The sequence below is a fragment of the Centrocercus urophasianus genome, unplaced genomic scaffold (genome assembly GCF_019232065.1).
Source record: "Centrocercus urophasianus isolate 14NV4802_14NV808 unplaced genomic scaffold, USGS_Curo_1.0 seq_34, whole genome shotgun sequence".
Lineage (NCBI taxonomy): Eukaryota > Metazoa > Chordata > Aves > Galliformes > Phasianidae > Centrocercus > Centrocercus urophasianus.
The window spans coordinates 675,576-691,195 of record NW_024884911.1 but is presented as its reverse complement, the minus strand read 5'-3'; the positions used below and the strand labels follow the sequence as shown (position 1 = coordinate 691,195).

Here is a 15,620-nt window from a genome sequence, read left to right as displayed (position 1 = left end):
ACCACACCCCCTATGCTCTCCTGGCCTTCCCACAAATCAGCCATAGCATTCATCAAGTGCTGCTCCAGATAAAGTTAACCTCGTTTCTCCTGCTCCATTGATTTCCTCAGGGCAGTTGAGTTTTATCAGTTCATAGAGAGATCAAACAAGCATCAAAGAGTGAAAACGGAAAGCAGGGAGAATTCACAGTGAAAAGTACAGAGGAAAAGTCCCAAGAAGGAACATAAAGCTGTATTACCTCTACAACACTGCAAGCTGGATGCTGTGCCCCTGCTGGAGCCCCACGTCTTTTGTAAGCAAGACAGAAGGATTGTAGGAGTTGTTTGAGCTGCAGTCCACTTGTGACGGTGGTCACTTTATGTGTGACCACCACAATACACAGGGAAAGCTGTACATCCTTCCATGTCCATAGGTTGAGAAAAGCACACTCATACTCATGACCCACAACCTGGCTGGGGGGAGGTGGGGGAAATAGCTACCAACTTCCCAATTTCCCAAGGCAGATATCCATCTTAAGGACTGTGGTGGGCAGGCATGACATCCACCTCAACACATCCTGTAAAGATACAGGAGAACCCAGCACTCCTATTGCACCATCGGAAAAACAGTGTTCCCAAAATCTGCACCCCATATCCTAGGACCATTGGGGATATCTCAATATCTGGTGGCACAAGGAAAGCCACGCTGTGCCAGCAGTAGCTGCAGAGCTTTTGTCAGGAACAGGAGAGGAATAGAAGGCAGAGAGCTCCTTTTAGAGAGGGTGCTTAAATATTAGCTGCTGACAAGAGCACCAGCAGGGCTTTGATCAGCATGCTGGAGGAGGACACTCTGTACAGCACAAAGAGCCTCATTTAATCTGAACGATAACGTCCACGTGCTTTTAATTACCTCTTTAGCCATGTACTCAGAGGATTTTGACATCTCATCTGTGGCCTGAGATTTGGGGTTATTTTTATACCAACTTTTTACTAAGACTTACATATCTCCAACCTCCCTGCCACTTCCCTGTCTTTGCATTTATTATAATTCCAGAAGCAGCAACAGAGGGGAAAGGTTGTTTGCTCTTTACTTTAAAACAGGTATCATCTCTCCTGTAACATCTGCACTGCAAATGCTGCCATGTTTTGCTAGCAGAGGAGGCGCAGGATCCCAACCAGGCCAATCTATCTCCACTGCTCAAACAGAGAAACCCAGGAGCTAAGCCCACCTTATGAGGTGGTATTTGCCCATTGCTGACCTGGGTTCTTAAGCAACTCCAGAAAGGCAGAAAATTCCATTAAGAGTTACAGAAAAATTCTGTACAATCTAGCGTCAGTAGGAAGCTAAATAACTCTGCTGTCACTTCAGCTTATTCATATTGCCATATTTTAGTGTCCACATACCTACCTCAGGAATGTGCCTTCCTTATTGTCCAGCACAGAGTACAAACACATGAGAGAAAATGACTCAAAACCAAGGACAATGAAAAACACTCTGGTAAAAGGCTCTTCTGTGGCTTTCCAAAGTACAGGGGCATACTGAAGATTAACTCTTTAATTCTGACGATGAATATTGATGGTCAGGCACTGGAACAGGCAGCAGAGGGAAGTGGTAAAATCACTGTCCTAGGAGGTATTCAAGAACCGTGGAGACGTGGCACTGAGGGACATGGGCATGGTGGCAATGGGTTGATGATCAGACTTGATGATCTTACAAGTCTTTTCCAACCTTAATGATTCTATGAATATGGCAAAAGACCAAAAAATCAACAGTAACAAAGATCTCAAAAGAGCCTGTGAAAGCAGTGATCAAATCTTGGCCCCCTCTTTCCACCCCACTGCTCCCTTTGTAAAGTGCAGAGAGGGAAGAGGGCACAGCACTGCACCATCCCAAGGCTGTGAGGTGCTCAGATCATGAAAATAAGCAGGCAAGAGAGCAAATGCTGAGATCAACTGGACTGTGGACTCTCTGTAGAAGCCTAAACCCTAAATTAAGTTTATTTTACAGAAAGAAGGTGGGACATCGCTGAGGGTCCCCACTGCAGGAGCCACCAGCTGACGCTGTTGCTGTAATGGGGATTGCCTTATGCCCTTGAGCCAAACTCTACCCAAGTCAGCATGCCTTTACCAACAACCCCTTCTCTCTGTAGCTCTCTTTCAGTGATCAAAACCACGCACAGAGACTTGTGCAAAGAATAACCTCCAGCTAAAATGCGTATTTTTCTGAAGTATTGTCTGAGGCTTTCTGTTAGTAAATATGACAACAGCCTGTGCCTTCAGAAGGTCTTTCCCTCTCCGGGCCATTCCAGCACACACAGGTTTCTTCATTTCTCAATAGCTGCAAGCCCACCAGGAGCCTGCTGAGCAATGTGGTCAACACCTGCGCTGCACGGTTTATTTTCTTCAGTCTCTCCCCAGGAATTATTCTACCCAAGGACATCGAACCACGACACAGAATAAAATTTAGAAGCTTCCCTCTGCGAAGAAAATATCATTATCCTTATGACTAGCAAAAGGAAACGAGACATGCAGAACTGCCTCCTTACTTTTCATCCCCTTCAGAAGATAGACATTTATATAATATTCATATCTTGCCCCAAGCAACAAGAGGCTTTCAGGAGAGCCAGTCTGAGGTCCCCATCTTTCAGTCACCAAACACTCTTGAATCAGATGAAGGAACGGGAGCCTGCAGGCTTCCAGGCTTTCTTTTAAATCACAAGCATCCATTTCAGCCTATATGGGCTGAAAACAGAACAGAAAAGATGAACTACCTAATGAACCACACTCAACCCTGCCTCTGGTTCTTGCTTTAAATCATATGTCAAACACACACAGCCACCAAGCTCTCCTTTGCAGAGCATCTGATATGATAGGATGTCTGAGGAAATGCGTTGATTCAGTGGCTTCCACTGATCATGGCCACTATTGCTGCACCAAGCAATCAATGTGTTGGACCACTCAGCCTTCTCCATGACCTCGTCTTGTCAGACAGAGCATATATCCTCATCCTCAAACAGAACTGCCTTGCTGCTTCCTACTCCTCACCTCAGCTCTTGCACTAGGATGAGGATCTCTAACAAAATGTTGAACTTAAGCACAAATCTATTCTTCAGAAAACGATTTTCTTTCTCTAGTAACTTAAAGAGCAAACGTGCAGCACCAAAAGGCATTTATCAGCTAACAACATTAACTCTTTTCTCTCTTCCTCAGCTGCCAAGAGACAGAAATAAATCTGCATCTTTACAGACCTTCGTAATTGAGATCACCTGGATAAGCAAAGAAGAAATTGTGTGCAAAATGAGGTGCCACAGTCTAAGAGCTCACAAATCATTAAGATGAGTCAGATTGTTAAATGCAGATCAAATTTCCACAGACGCTGGGGCGTTCCAGCTAGGCTTCAAACCTGGCAGCCTGATCTCCACAATGGCCCAGACCCAACATTCGTGGCCAGCAAATGCAGAATCCTTGGCTGACCCCTGGAATTTGAATATCAAGAGACCAGGATGCTCCTAAAATCCAGACACTGGCTTAAACTGCGTGAGTTTATTAAAAAAATTTAAACTGATATCTTTTAATTAGCTTTTGTTTGAGCTTCTTATTTCCCCATGCTGCACCAAACGCAGTGTGAACACTGATTTTCAAGGCAGCACAAGAGTAAGCAGCAGCAGAACAGGCCCAAGTTGGTGTAATTAGAGGGAGATCACTTAACACATCATGATTCAGAATCATAGAATTGTATCATAGAACCATAGAACGGCCTGGGTTGCAAAGGAGCACAGTGCTCATCCAGTTCCAACCCCCTGCTGTGTGCAGGTCACCAACCAGCAGCCCAGGCTGCCCAGAGCCACATCCAGCCTGGCCTTGAATGCCTGCAGGGATGGGGCATCCACAGCCTCCTTGGGCAACCTGTGCCAGCGCCTCACCACCCTGCGTGAAAAACTTCCTCCTCATATCCAACCAACCTCCCCTCAGTTTATCATTTCAACAAAAGATTTCTTGCCAGCTCATCCTGTGACCTACAGCTCTACAGTGTCACAGAAACCAATCACAGCAAGGGAAGGGTAGATGGGGACAGGGTACAGCATGTTAGATCACTCATCTGCTCTTTTTTACCTACATCCTCTCCACAGTGCTAAAACCAATACACTGTTCCTTCTGGTATCCAGGTAGAGACAAAGAAGCTGTTAGTGCCTTACCCTGATAGGACGCCCAGCACCAAGTTGAGCATGAAGAAAGAGCCGATGATGATGAGAGGGATGAAGTAAAGCCAGTTCCAGGTATTTCCTGCAGCATCGTTCGTCTGGAAACCAAGAGAAGAGGAGAGAGACAAATAAATATTAATGAGCCTCAGAAACAAAATACCATAAATTGCAGAGCAGGAGGCACTGGTGATTCCCTTCAGATTTCCATGGGGATGTGTACCACTGATACATCAGTTAGCTGTGGCAACCAGTTGCAATACAACTGCAGGTGATGCAATGAACCACTGCCTGCACCACAGTTTACTCTCACCTCCAGCACAAGGGTTCATCTCTAACTCTGGAAGGGGCCAAAATTGATTGTTGCAAATTTTAGCACCCTATCTTTGTATACCTTCTACAGCATCCTCCTCCTTACCCACCACTCTGTGTTCCCTCACGCTGAGCATCAGTGCAGTATCTCCACCTGGAGCACGGGAAGGAACCACAGCCTTCCACCAAACCAGGCTGCATGGCACTGTGCCCAGGGTCTGCACACATGGAGCAAAAGACAAGAGGTCTGCAAGAAAACAAGGCATCTTCAGAGCGACTGCAATGCCACAGCTGCTTGCTCAGCACCTTGGAATTGTCATCAAAGCTCTGTCTGAAGCTCCCTGAGTAAGCAGCAGCCCAGATTAGGGGGAGGGAAGGGTGGTGGGGTTTGTGACAGTTTCTGCATTCACCAAGCACAAGGGAGCTCTTTAAGGAGTTGCTGAAAAGTAAAATGCCTCACGGCATACTGAGAAAAAAATGCAAATTCTGCTCTTGTGAGTGAAAAATGCAGCAATCTGAGAATGTCAGGTGGAAGGGAGGGAGAAGGGGGAGAAATACAGAGACCCAACTACATTTCTGCTGCTCCTGCCTCCTCCTGCAGTGGGCACAGAATAGCATGACCTACCCATCCAACCAGATTAGATGCAGGCAGGACTATTCCAGCTGTGTGTGCTCAATTCCATCTCAAAGTCTTTGCATAAGTAGAGTGCACCCATGGCACGGGTGACCAAAGTCATCACGTTTCGTGCAGGTAATAATGCTCGTAACACATGCAAATCAATACCTTTGAGTTGTTTCTAATACAGTGCACAAATCCTTCCTCAAGGAATCTTTTCCAGGTCAAATGAATGACAAGCCTTTCTCCAAACAGCTAACATCTTCAGAAATACCCATCTGAGTGGGTCACCCAAGAGGAGCAGGGACTAACCAACCCAGCCACCTACCAGCCCTGCCAAAGGCAAAACCACTGTAAGACAGAGAAACGAAGAGAAAACAGGCTGGGAAATCGAGAGCAGAAAGGCAGGAAAACTCTGTTCAGCCTGTTATCTCCTTACAGGGATTTTGATGCCTTTTCCAATAGCCGTCATCACAGCCCAGCTTCCATTCTCATTTTGCTGACTGTGGTGGCAGCCCTCATGTCACCCATTGCACAGCAAGGCTGGGAGCTGCCATTGGCCAGGCAAAGGGGGCTGCAACCCAAAAGGAAGAGCTGGAAGAAGGGAACAGATGGAAGAAGAGAAACCACATAAACATGCAAAGAGAGTGCAGCAGGTTCATTGCTGCCAAATGATCGTTTATCATTTATTTATTCATTTGAAGCCCAAACTTGGCGACAGATCCACAATTCCATGCCACGATCAAAGACTTTAAAATGAAATGTGCTGAAATACAGCTAATTAACCACCCTGCTCCGAGCTCTTGCTAGACTGCCTGATGCTCAGGGTAGGGCAGAGCCTTGCTCTGTCACTTCTCTCTCATGGAGTGATCCAGAACAACCCGGAGGACAAAACATCAGCAAAAAGGTAAGCAGAAATCTCCTCCCATGAAAGCAGAGCCTTCACAGGCGTGCAGTGTCTTTCTCAGTGCTGCTGAACACTCTTGAACCCAAGCAGAGTTTACGGCAGCAGCTCTGCCACAGTGAGATGCTTCAGTGAATGAAACCTGGGAGCTGACAGGAAAGCCATACTTTTCTCCTCCAGGAAAAATCCTGCAGGCACCTCCCTGCAAACAGCAGCTGGGGCTTAGGCTGTGGCCCAGCTCCAGACTTGCTCAGTAAGTAGAATGAGCCAAAAGACAAAATCAATTTTAATGTTCCAGCTGACATATTTTGCCAGAGTAATGCCTGGCTGACTGTCAGTGCCACTTGATCCTAACTACAGGCCTAACCCAACAGGGAAGAAGTAGAAACAAAATACATGTAACGATGTGCCACAATTACATCGGGATAAAGCACCGGCTTGCAAGAGGCTCCCTTGCTGCTCACCCACTGCTTTCGCCAGCAGCACCTCAGTAGTGCCTAAAGCAAAGTGAAGCCTTGCTTCAGGAGTGCCCCAGGCACAGGCATGAATGGCTCATGTCCATTAAGCTTGGCAGCATCCAATTCCTGAAGGAGATGCGCTGCACAGAGGGAAACTGAGGCACAGGAAGGCTAAGGGACAGTGTAGGGTCGTGGCAGAAACAGGGAGGCAGAGATCTGTTCCTCAGGCACCTGAAGCCTGTAAAAACAGTCCAGCAACTCAAGTGCTTTTCCCAAAATTCGCAGCAGCCACAGCTTCCTATGCCCAACCTCTGCTCATCCGCAAGCTGCTTCTCACCCACCATGAGCAGCCATATGCACCCTTACAGGTGTTTCCCACCTTTCACCTCTCTGTCTTCTACAAGCCTGACCTAAACCCACCCCTGCAATTCTCTAAGCTCCTCCACGTGACTTTGCTGCATTGGCCACCCCAGAGCCCAAAGCTCAGCTGAAGAGCCCAGGTCACAGCTGGGTGCCAAAGGACAACCTTGACGTTAATCTGGGAGCCTTCTTCTCCCTGTCATGCAGCAGCAAGCAGACTGACAGCATCCTCAAGCAGCCACCCCACGGCCACCTCTCAGCAAAGATCAGTGGATGAACGCTGTCATCTGTAACAAATGAAGGAGCTAAAAGATTTCTGTCAAGCAGGGAGATTAATGCCCTGAGCTCTCAATAAAGCCAAGAGAACAGAGCGTACTCCAGCCAAGCACGAGGTGCTTCCTTCAGCCAGGCCTCATGCAACCTGTCTGACAGGGGGGGAAGGCCAGCACTAATACAGACAGTTGGGCCACTGCCTCTTTATGCTAAGATGGCAGCTGTGTCTAACTATTAATTCATTTAAGGGTATGATTTGAAATAAACACTATTGCTTGCAATGGGCTGTTGAGAGCAGAAATGCATTTCTATTACCTTTCACCTTCCTTTTTGCAGTCCTGGCCATAACCCTGCCTCCCAGGACACACACAGAGGCAAAACCCCAAGATGAGTTTTTCATGTCTCTGGAGCTCCTTGCCACTGCAGCAGCTCTACCCCAGCCAGCCCCATCCCATGCCCATGCACAGGGATTTCCCCAGCCAACAAATGCCAGCAGAGCCTTGCTCAGCCATCACTTTCCCACCCCATCCCATCAGTTAGTGCTCTGGGGACCCTAATTCTGGCTCCGTGCTCCCCATGTTACAGGCTGTCTAAGGAGGTGGTACAGTCTCCTTCCTTGGAGGTGTTCAAGAAAAGAGCAGATGTGGCACTGAGGAACATGGTTTAGTAAGCATGGTGGGGATGAGGTGACAGTTGGACTAGATTATCTTTGTAGTACTTTCCAACCTTAAGAATTCTACGATTTTATGGCTGGGCCATCACCAAGGACTCACAGCCCTCCAGCCTAACCCTGACTTCAGACAGGGCTGATCAAAGGGAATAAATGCTGAATTTGGTAGGAGGAGAAGCCCTCCATAGCACTTTCTTGCCAGTAATGCTCCCACCAGAATTGGGAAAACTGTCACAGCCCCTGCAGAAAGAGACCCAAAGCACCAAGGAAGGGAAGCCTGTGCTCTTCCTTTAGGATTGCTTAGAGTCCTAGAATCATTAACGCTGGAAAAGACCTCTAAGAGCATGAAGTCCAACCATCAACTTATCCCCACCAGTGCCTCATCTCCACAGATCTGGAACGCCTCCAGGGACAGAGACTCCACCAATCCCCGAGCAACCTGTGCCAGTTTCTCACCACTCTTCTGAAGAAGAAATGAAGAAGAAGTTGTTCCCTGGAGCAACTTAAGGCCATTGCCTCTCATCCTATCACTATTAACTGGGAGCAGAGGTCGAATCCACCTCACCACAACCTCCTTTCAGGCAGTTGGAGAGAGCAATAATGTCTTCCCTGAGCCTCCTCTTATCCAGACTGACCCATCCCAATTCCTTCAGTTGTTCCTCATAAGCTTGTGATCCAGACCTTTCACTGTCCCTCTTTGGGCATGCTCCAGAGTTTGCATCAGTGATGGGTTCCTGGTTCTGGAATCCCAACACAATGAACAAACATGACGTGAAATTTGGTTTACACGCAGCCTTGGGAACAGGGGAGCTCCTGCCTCTGTTCAGCAGATGGCAAACCTGAGGCTTCAGGAGATTTAAAGACAGAAAATTAGAGCAAGTCAAACAAAGAACAATCCCCCAAATCTCCCTAAGCAGACAGCACAGCTGCCCACACATTCCCACACTCCTCCAGCTACATTACAGAACACATCTATATTCTGAAACATAGGACTTAAATCTGTTATTTCACGTAGGAGAAAACTGGGGGATTCCCACACATCTGGGCATATGTTACATCTACCGAGAGCCAGCAAAGTGAACATGAAGCCAAGGTCTGGGTGAATCTAAGAGCTGAGGGATGTGCAGTCTGGAGCTGGTGCAAGCAAAAGAGCTGACACCACCCTGCACTGCCCACAGCCCTTTTAAGTACCAGTAGAAGAGGAAAATATCTGCCTTTTCTAAACAAGGACTCATTCTGCTACTTACACCTCTCTTTTCTCAGCCATTTTAGAAAGGAACTACAACCTGGAGGCAATTTTCTCATCTCTCCAAGGAAGACAATCTCTGTCCATCTCTCAGCATATTCTGTTGATGTGAAAGACAAGCAATTAATGGACCAGCATAGAAACCTTTGGAAAAGTTTCCAAAGCAGGGCTCAATAAAGAAGAGATCTAATTTGACAGATACAGCCCAAGCTGAAACAGACCTCAGCTCCCTACAATGATTTTAATCAAAATGTGAAGTAGGTCTAGAGTTCACTCACTTCAATTCAACCAATGGCAGACCGTGGCTTATTTGGGGCAATTAAAGCGCAATCTTCCTTTGGATAAGTGCTTTTGCTCTGGGGGAAACTCTCGGCTGTCTTTGAGAGATGAACTTTATTTACCTTTCATCTGATTTCTCACAATTCTCTCCTTCCCTGTTAATTAGCAACACCATTTCTGGTTGATTCATTTCTGCCTGTTTCCCCTTTTAGGATTAGGCAAACACGGAAATTACCAGGGACAAAGCAAAACCACAGCAATGAAAAGCACTCACAACAAGCTCAAGGAGCCCTGCTTTGTCCAGCATGTTTTCTACAGGCACCAAATTCCTCCTGCTGAGCTCTTTTTATCAGAGAAAGACCTTGCACAGAACACTATAAGGGCAGCAAACACAAATTTGCTGAGAAGGCCATTCTCAGCTCAGCTTGTGGAATTAGTGACTGATCTTCTCACACAGTCATCACAGACTCAAATGAAGTTCAATCCAGGCATTTCTCTGGGATGCTGCACAGTCCACGTTGTATCCCAAAGCACTGATCTTCCATTACAGAAAGTAACAAGTTCTCTCACAGATGGTCAATAGTTATATAAGCTTCATATGAACTTAATAGGTCCAAGCTCAAATCTACCTGTCATATAAAGTCCTTAAAGGCACATTAATGGGCAAGCATAAGCTTTGCCCACCCAGTGCAAGAAGGTCTGCATCCAAGTCTAGATTCCATCCTGCTGAAATTCCTACAGAAAACACATCTGCCCCAAATCCACCCTAAAACATCATCTCAAACCTAAAGCCTAGCAGCACATCTGGTACTGTATTCCATCTTTTGTTTTTAACAAAGATGATTATAAAATGGGTCTGAAAAGATTCGTACGAACCTTTTACAATACTGCAACTCTCAGAAATAAGAGAGTTGCCACAAACATCAGCACATCCTGCATGGGGAAGCCTATCCTTGGGTTTACAGCATGTGAAATAGAGTCACAGGCAGGCGAAAGGAGAGCTGCTCACAGTTTTCCCAGTAGATCACTATGAGAACCAGTGAGGTAAGTCCTCTCTCTCAAGTCCTGACCCCACATTCTGGTTTTTCATATGAAATATTAGAATCTGCAAGATAGCTGCGTTCAATTTTTTTTCTTTTTAGATATTTTTTCTTTTTTTTTGTCAGTCACAGCTTAAATAAAAACCTTGGCACAAAGTCAGTCCAATAACTTTGGTTACTGACTTTCAGATGTTACAGTCCATTTGCAGAGAGCATCTGGTGTTGAGCTCTGCAGGAACACGACAGCCAGGGAGGGGGAGCTGCTGGCGATTGACCCTTCCAAGCAAAATTAAATTGGCAGAGAGATGCACGCCCGATTGATGCTCAGGGGTTGCACGACCCACAGGAAGCAGATGACAGAGCACCTGCCTGGTGTGCTTGTCTGTGTGAAGGAGAAAAGCAGGATGGGTTGGTTAATGGCATTAGTGGTCAGCCCAAATCGCACTCCTGCATGCACTGAGGCAGAGTTGGACTGGGAGACAGAGGGTCCCCTTGAGCATCCTTCCATTTGGGAACAGTGGGTTTAGGTCCATTCAGGTGCTCTAAGGTCCAGAAGTGATTCAAATGGAAGAGCCCCAGTCCAGCAAGACGCAGGGAAATTTGGAGCCACACACCATCACCAACTACATCTCGTCATTTTGTCTGCTTACACATGTTCTAAGGCTAACTCCTGAGCTGGAGGTCTCCACACATGTCCTGGGAAGGACAAGATCTCAGGAATCCCAGAGGCCCACCCAAGGTCCAACTAACAGCAAATGATCGGACAATCTCCTCCTTCATACATCATATTTGTGCCTTCTGTATCTTCATGGTAATTCCCAAATGGATTTTGGATTTTGTGGCAGAGTACCTTCTGGAGGCTCTTTGGGATGTGACAGCACTTGTCCTGGGGCCCAGCAGTTGTAAGAAAATCATTCTGACAGCCTGCTGAGAGCCCTTCCACACGGCTTTTTACATTGGCTAAAAGCAACCAAATCCTGAACACAACTTCTGCTCAAATGAGCTGTCTGAGAAGAGGTTCTCTCCACCCCTGGCCCATTTATACCCAAATCAATGCTTCTGAGAAGATCCTCTCTCATCGCAGAAGACCTTTCAGTTTCTGCACTCCAACATTTTACCTTCAGGATATGAGTCAGCCTGCTTCACCAATGTTAGAAAATAACAATCCACCTTGTTCAAAGCCTACTGCTACTGCCTGGATCCACCCTGTGACCAAGCAGGCATCAGAAAAAAAATATCCACAAATCTTTTGAGTCTCATAACACTAAAATCTGTGGTGTTCTGAAACGATAATCCCTCTGCCCCCAAAAGGAGCATCCGACACCTCGGTCACTGGATATTTAGAGGAACAGAACACAGTTATTCACCACTGGGATCAACTCAAAAAGCAAAAGACGACTCTTGGTAAAGTCCTTGATGCTGGCAGCATTTACATTGTCCTAGGATATTGCTAGCCGTGGACGAGCGTGTTCTAAGTACGGTTGTTGCACACAGTAATAATGTTAATTCAACCAAATTAAAATAGAAGCCCAAATCCTTCCCCTTCTTTCTTCCCTCTTCCAGCCTTAATGCTTTCCAAAGAAGCACAGAACTAAGACAGAAAAAAAGCAAAAACGCTGATGTTTTACGCCTCGATCTGCAGGCTTATGGCTCCAACAAATCAATACATAAATATGCTAACAGGACTCCTCAATAAAAAATTCATTCTGTCCCCTGATAGCGTGGACTCACTCAGCTGCTTTATTCATGAGCGTGCCCAGCGCCGTGAAAACTCTCATTCACTGTCAGAAATTACAAGCAGGCCAAGGGACTCTACCTATTTATTTTTGCTAATCTCTCCTCTTTCTTATTTTAAACAGCTTGGAACTTGAATTATGAATGTAAACTAGGTCTAAGCAACTCCTGTAGGAAACAGGAAATGTTTGTTCATGCTAAGGAAGGTCAGATCTATGATGGAGTAACCAGGAGAAAGCATTACCCAAGGATCATGCATCCAGTTAGCCTGGGAACCACAGTGGGCATTTACAGCACAGACCTCATCAGGGACAAGCATTTTACACACATGAGCACCTTCTACATGGCCACAGAGCAAGTCAGCAGCACAGTGATGAACAGAGCCCATCATGGCCAAGGATCTAACCAGAGACACCCCAAAGCAGCTCACAGGCTACTTGCAAACTCAACACTCCCTGCAACTTCTGTTTGGCCATGGGTAACAGGAAACCATTGCTGGTGACCCATGGCCCAACCCATGGCCTACCCAGCAGCACCATGTGGCATTTGCACCAAGCCAGACCGCCCCTTTTATTTCAAAGCCCTCAAAAGCAATGTCTAACAAATAGAAACTTTCCCTACGTGCATTTAATATTCGTCATTTAAATGCCAAATCACAAGTAAAACCAAGTAGTTCAGATAATTTCAACTAAGCATAACTCAGAGATGCTAATGGGCAGCCAATTCATCCAGCACAAGTCCAGTTTAATCTATTATTAAAACCAGTACCGCAGTGGCCGTTGTTGCCTTCGAGTTTCTTTTCTCTGAGCACACAACCAAGACCTGCTTTCTGGGAAGGGACAGACCTTACATTGCCAAGTGCCCCCAGAAGGTCAGCACAGAGGCTGTGGAGAGTTTAAGGAAGGGCTGCTCCTTGGAAAACAAGTGCTGCTCTTGAGTTAGAAATTCTTGGAAAGTAACAGCGCTTTGTATTTCAGTCATTGCTCAGAAAGACTCATGCCTAAGTTATGTTACACTTAGAATTAAATCCAGGCCTTCCTTGAGCTTTTTTCTTCTACTGCATAGCCAACCAAACCAACCATCAAGACTTAAGGAACACGCTGTCTTTCGTAGAGTTATCCCAAAATTACTCCCAAAGTCGTAAGGAGAGAGGAGTACAAACACTTACACGTCACACAGACACAGCTATTTATGAGCTATGGCTGCTCAAGGATACATGCAATATTTATGTCAGGGTAAATGCACATTCAGACTGAAATATGAATTTTGTGGGCCTGGTGAGCAGATGCAGAATAAACTTGTCCTCCTGCTCAGCAGCCCCCATGGCCTGTACCCCTAAGTCAGCAAGACAGAGTCTCTCACATGGACAGATTCCCAGAACACTTAACAAAGAATTCAATACTCAGTCACTTTCTGACAGTGACCATGCGAAATTATGGATCGATGCCCAAAATCATTGCAGATAATGACAGTCCTAAGAATAATGCACTGGCTTGCTCATCATCTTAAATGCAGGTCTAGACTCTTCCTGAAAAAAAAAGCCTATATATTTCAAGCACTGATTTTCCCTCCCAACATTGTAGGCAAAAGCTTCCCAAGAAATTTTCAATAGCAGAAATCTGTTTAGCTGAATTAAGTTCTTCATTTTATTGCATAAAATCTGAACAATAGGCTATTGTTATGTGCATTCCTCAACAGAGAATCAGGTTTGTGCAGAATATGGATCTATTTAGGTCAGGCCAACTTCTCATTTTGTCTTCTAATGAGAATACCTCCAGCTGTACAGCTATCTCCTCCAGTCAATTATAAGCAAAAAATATCTTTGTAGGCATTTCTACAGCCTACAAAACAAGCTAGAGCTGAGAGCTCAATCACACAAACTTCAGAACACAGCAAGACCCTCAGGTCCAACAGTCCTTTGTCAACGCACACTCTGCTTCTCAGGACAGGAGCCCAAAACTGGTTTCTTGCCACTGTTTTCCCATTTCAGACAGGAAAAAAAAAAAAAAAAAGGCATTGATGAAGATCCTCCAGCTCTACCTAAAGATGTTTCATAAAGGTTTTATGCAACATGTTAATTAGAGCAGCAGTGCAAGCCTGGTTTGTCAGGTCTCAGTCAAAAACCTGGTGCAAGTCTTTGTATGCGTATCCTTTGATATAGCAAATACAAACTTATATCCAGGTCAGGATGGCCATCTAATTAGATTAGAGCAGAGCAACTCTTAATCACAGCGCCACAACTAAACTTGTCTTTAAAGACAGGAGAATCTTGAATCAATTAATTAGTTCATTAGCACAACTAACAGCCTGCAGTAGGGAGACGAGCCCTATCTTTAACTGACCAATTTAGGTTAGAGGCTGTAGCAGAATCAAGTGATGAAAATACGTATAAAAGAGCATAGTGAAAATCCTGCGGTGTGGTTGCTTTGTGGAAGACCACCTAGCACCCAAGCCTGCACAACTTTACAATTAATCAATATCTTGCCTCTGTGACTGGATTACTGCACACCAAGTAACAAATCCATCTTTCACGTAACAAGCTGGCTGGGGAATCAGAAACCCTGCACAGCAGAAGTTTCCAAATGTACCTGCTTCCCTGTTGGGAAACCAGTGAATGTATGTTTTTAATCCAGCCAACAGGTTTAGTAGAGCTAAATGGCAGCACAGCAGCCAGTTCAATGGGCTGGACCCTGAGCTCCTGTGTGGCTGCAAACCCCTGTAGATCCATGCATCTCTCACTTGATCAGGGCTTTTCAGTCTAAACAAGGTGACTTTCATTTGGAGCATGGCTTGTTTTTCATGAAGTTATGCTGCTTTTCATACTTACTGGACAATTGCCTCCTGTAAGAGAGTAGCTGAGTGCACGCTTGACTTTGATGCATGGATCTACAAGCAACGAGGGCAATAGGAGCATTGCTTGAAGAATCATAGAATCATTTAGGTCAGAAAAGATCCAGCCATCAACCAACCACCTCCATGCCCACTGAGCTGTGTTCCTCAGAAGATGAATCTGGATTTTAAAAACCTCCCATCTGAAAGTCTCGATAACTCTAGTAAATTTGTCTGTTGGAGGAGAAAGGAGAAGAGAGTTTTGCTTGCAAAGGAGGATGATGAACCTCCTGCCAAACAGCAGCCTCAATTTGCACCTTGTAGCACCCTGAGATGTGCCAAAATGCTGAGCACAGAGGACCTCTGCCCCAGCAGACTGTTCCTTGCCTCCCTATCACTGACACAGCACAGAAAACAGACCTGTGATCACCATCTGTGCAGGTTCCTAAACCCAGCATCCCACTCATCCCACTGTCAAGCTGCCTAACAACAGCACAACCCCTTATGCCAATACTGCACCTCTTAGCACAGCTCATCAGTGCCCCAGGGCATGCAGTCTGCAGATCAAAGACATCATCCTGAATTCCTTGCACATCCAGCCTCTTCTGCAGGAGCACCTAGTATTAGGTCTTCTGGATTGCTATAGGAACTACAACAGCAAGTAAAGTCCTCACCTTCTTTTCTTTTCTTTTCTTTTCTTTTCTTTTCTTTTCTTTTCTTTT

The 15,620-nt window shown here is 45.8% G+C and overlaps 1 protein-coding gene across 1 annotated transcript in view; it reads right to left on the bottom strand.

Moving 5' to 3' along the window:
• The window catches only part of CACNA1B (calcium voltage-gated channel subunit alpha1 B), a 165,742-nt gene that overhangs the window by 134,495 nt on the left and 15,627 nt on the right, over positions 1–15,620 (bottom strand). The window contains exon 5 of the mRNA XM_042831032.1: positions 4,175–4,278. Coding sequence (XP_042686966.1) covers positions 4,175–4,278 — 104 coding nt within the window. The remainder of the gene's footprint in view (positions 1–4,174; positions 4,279–15,620) is intronic.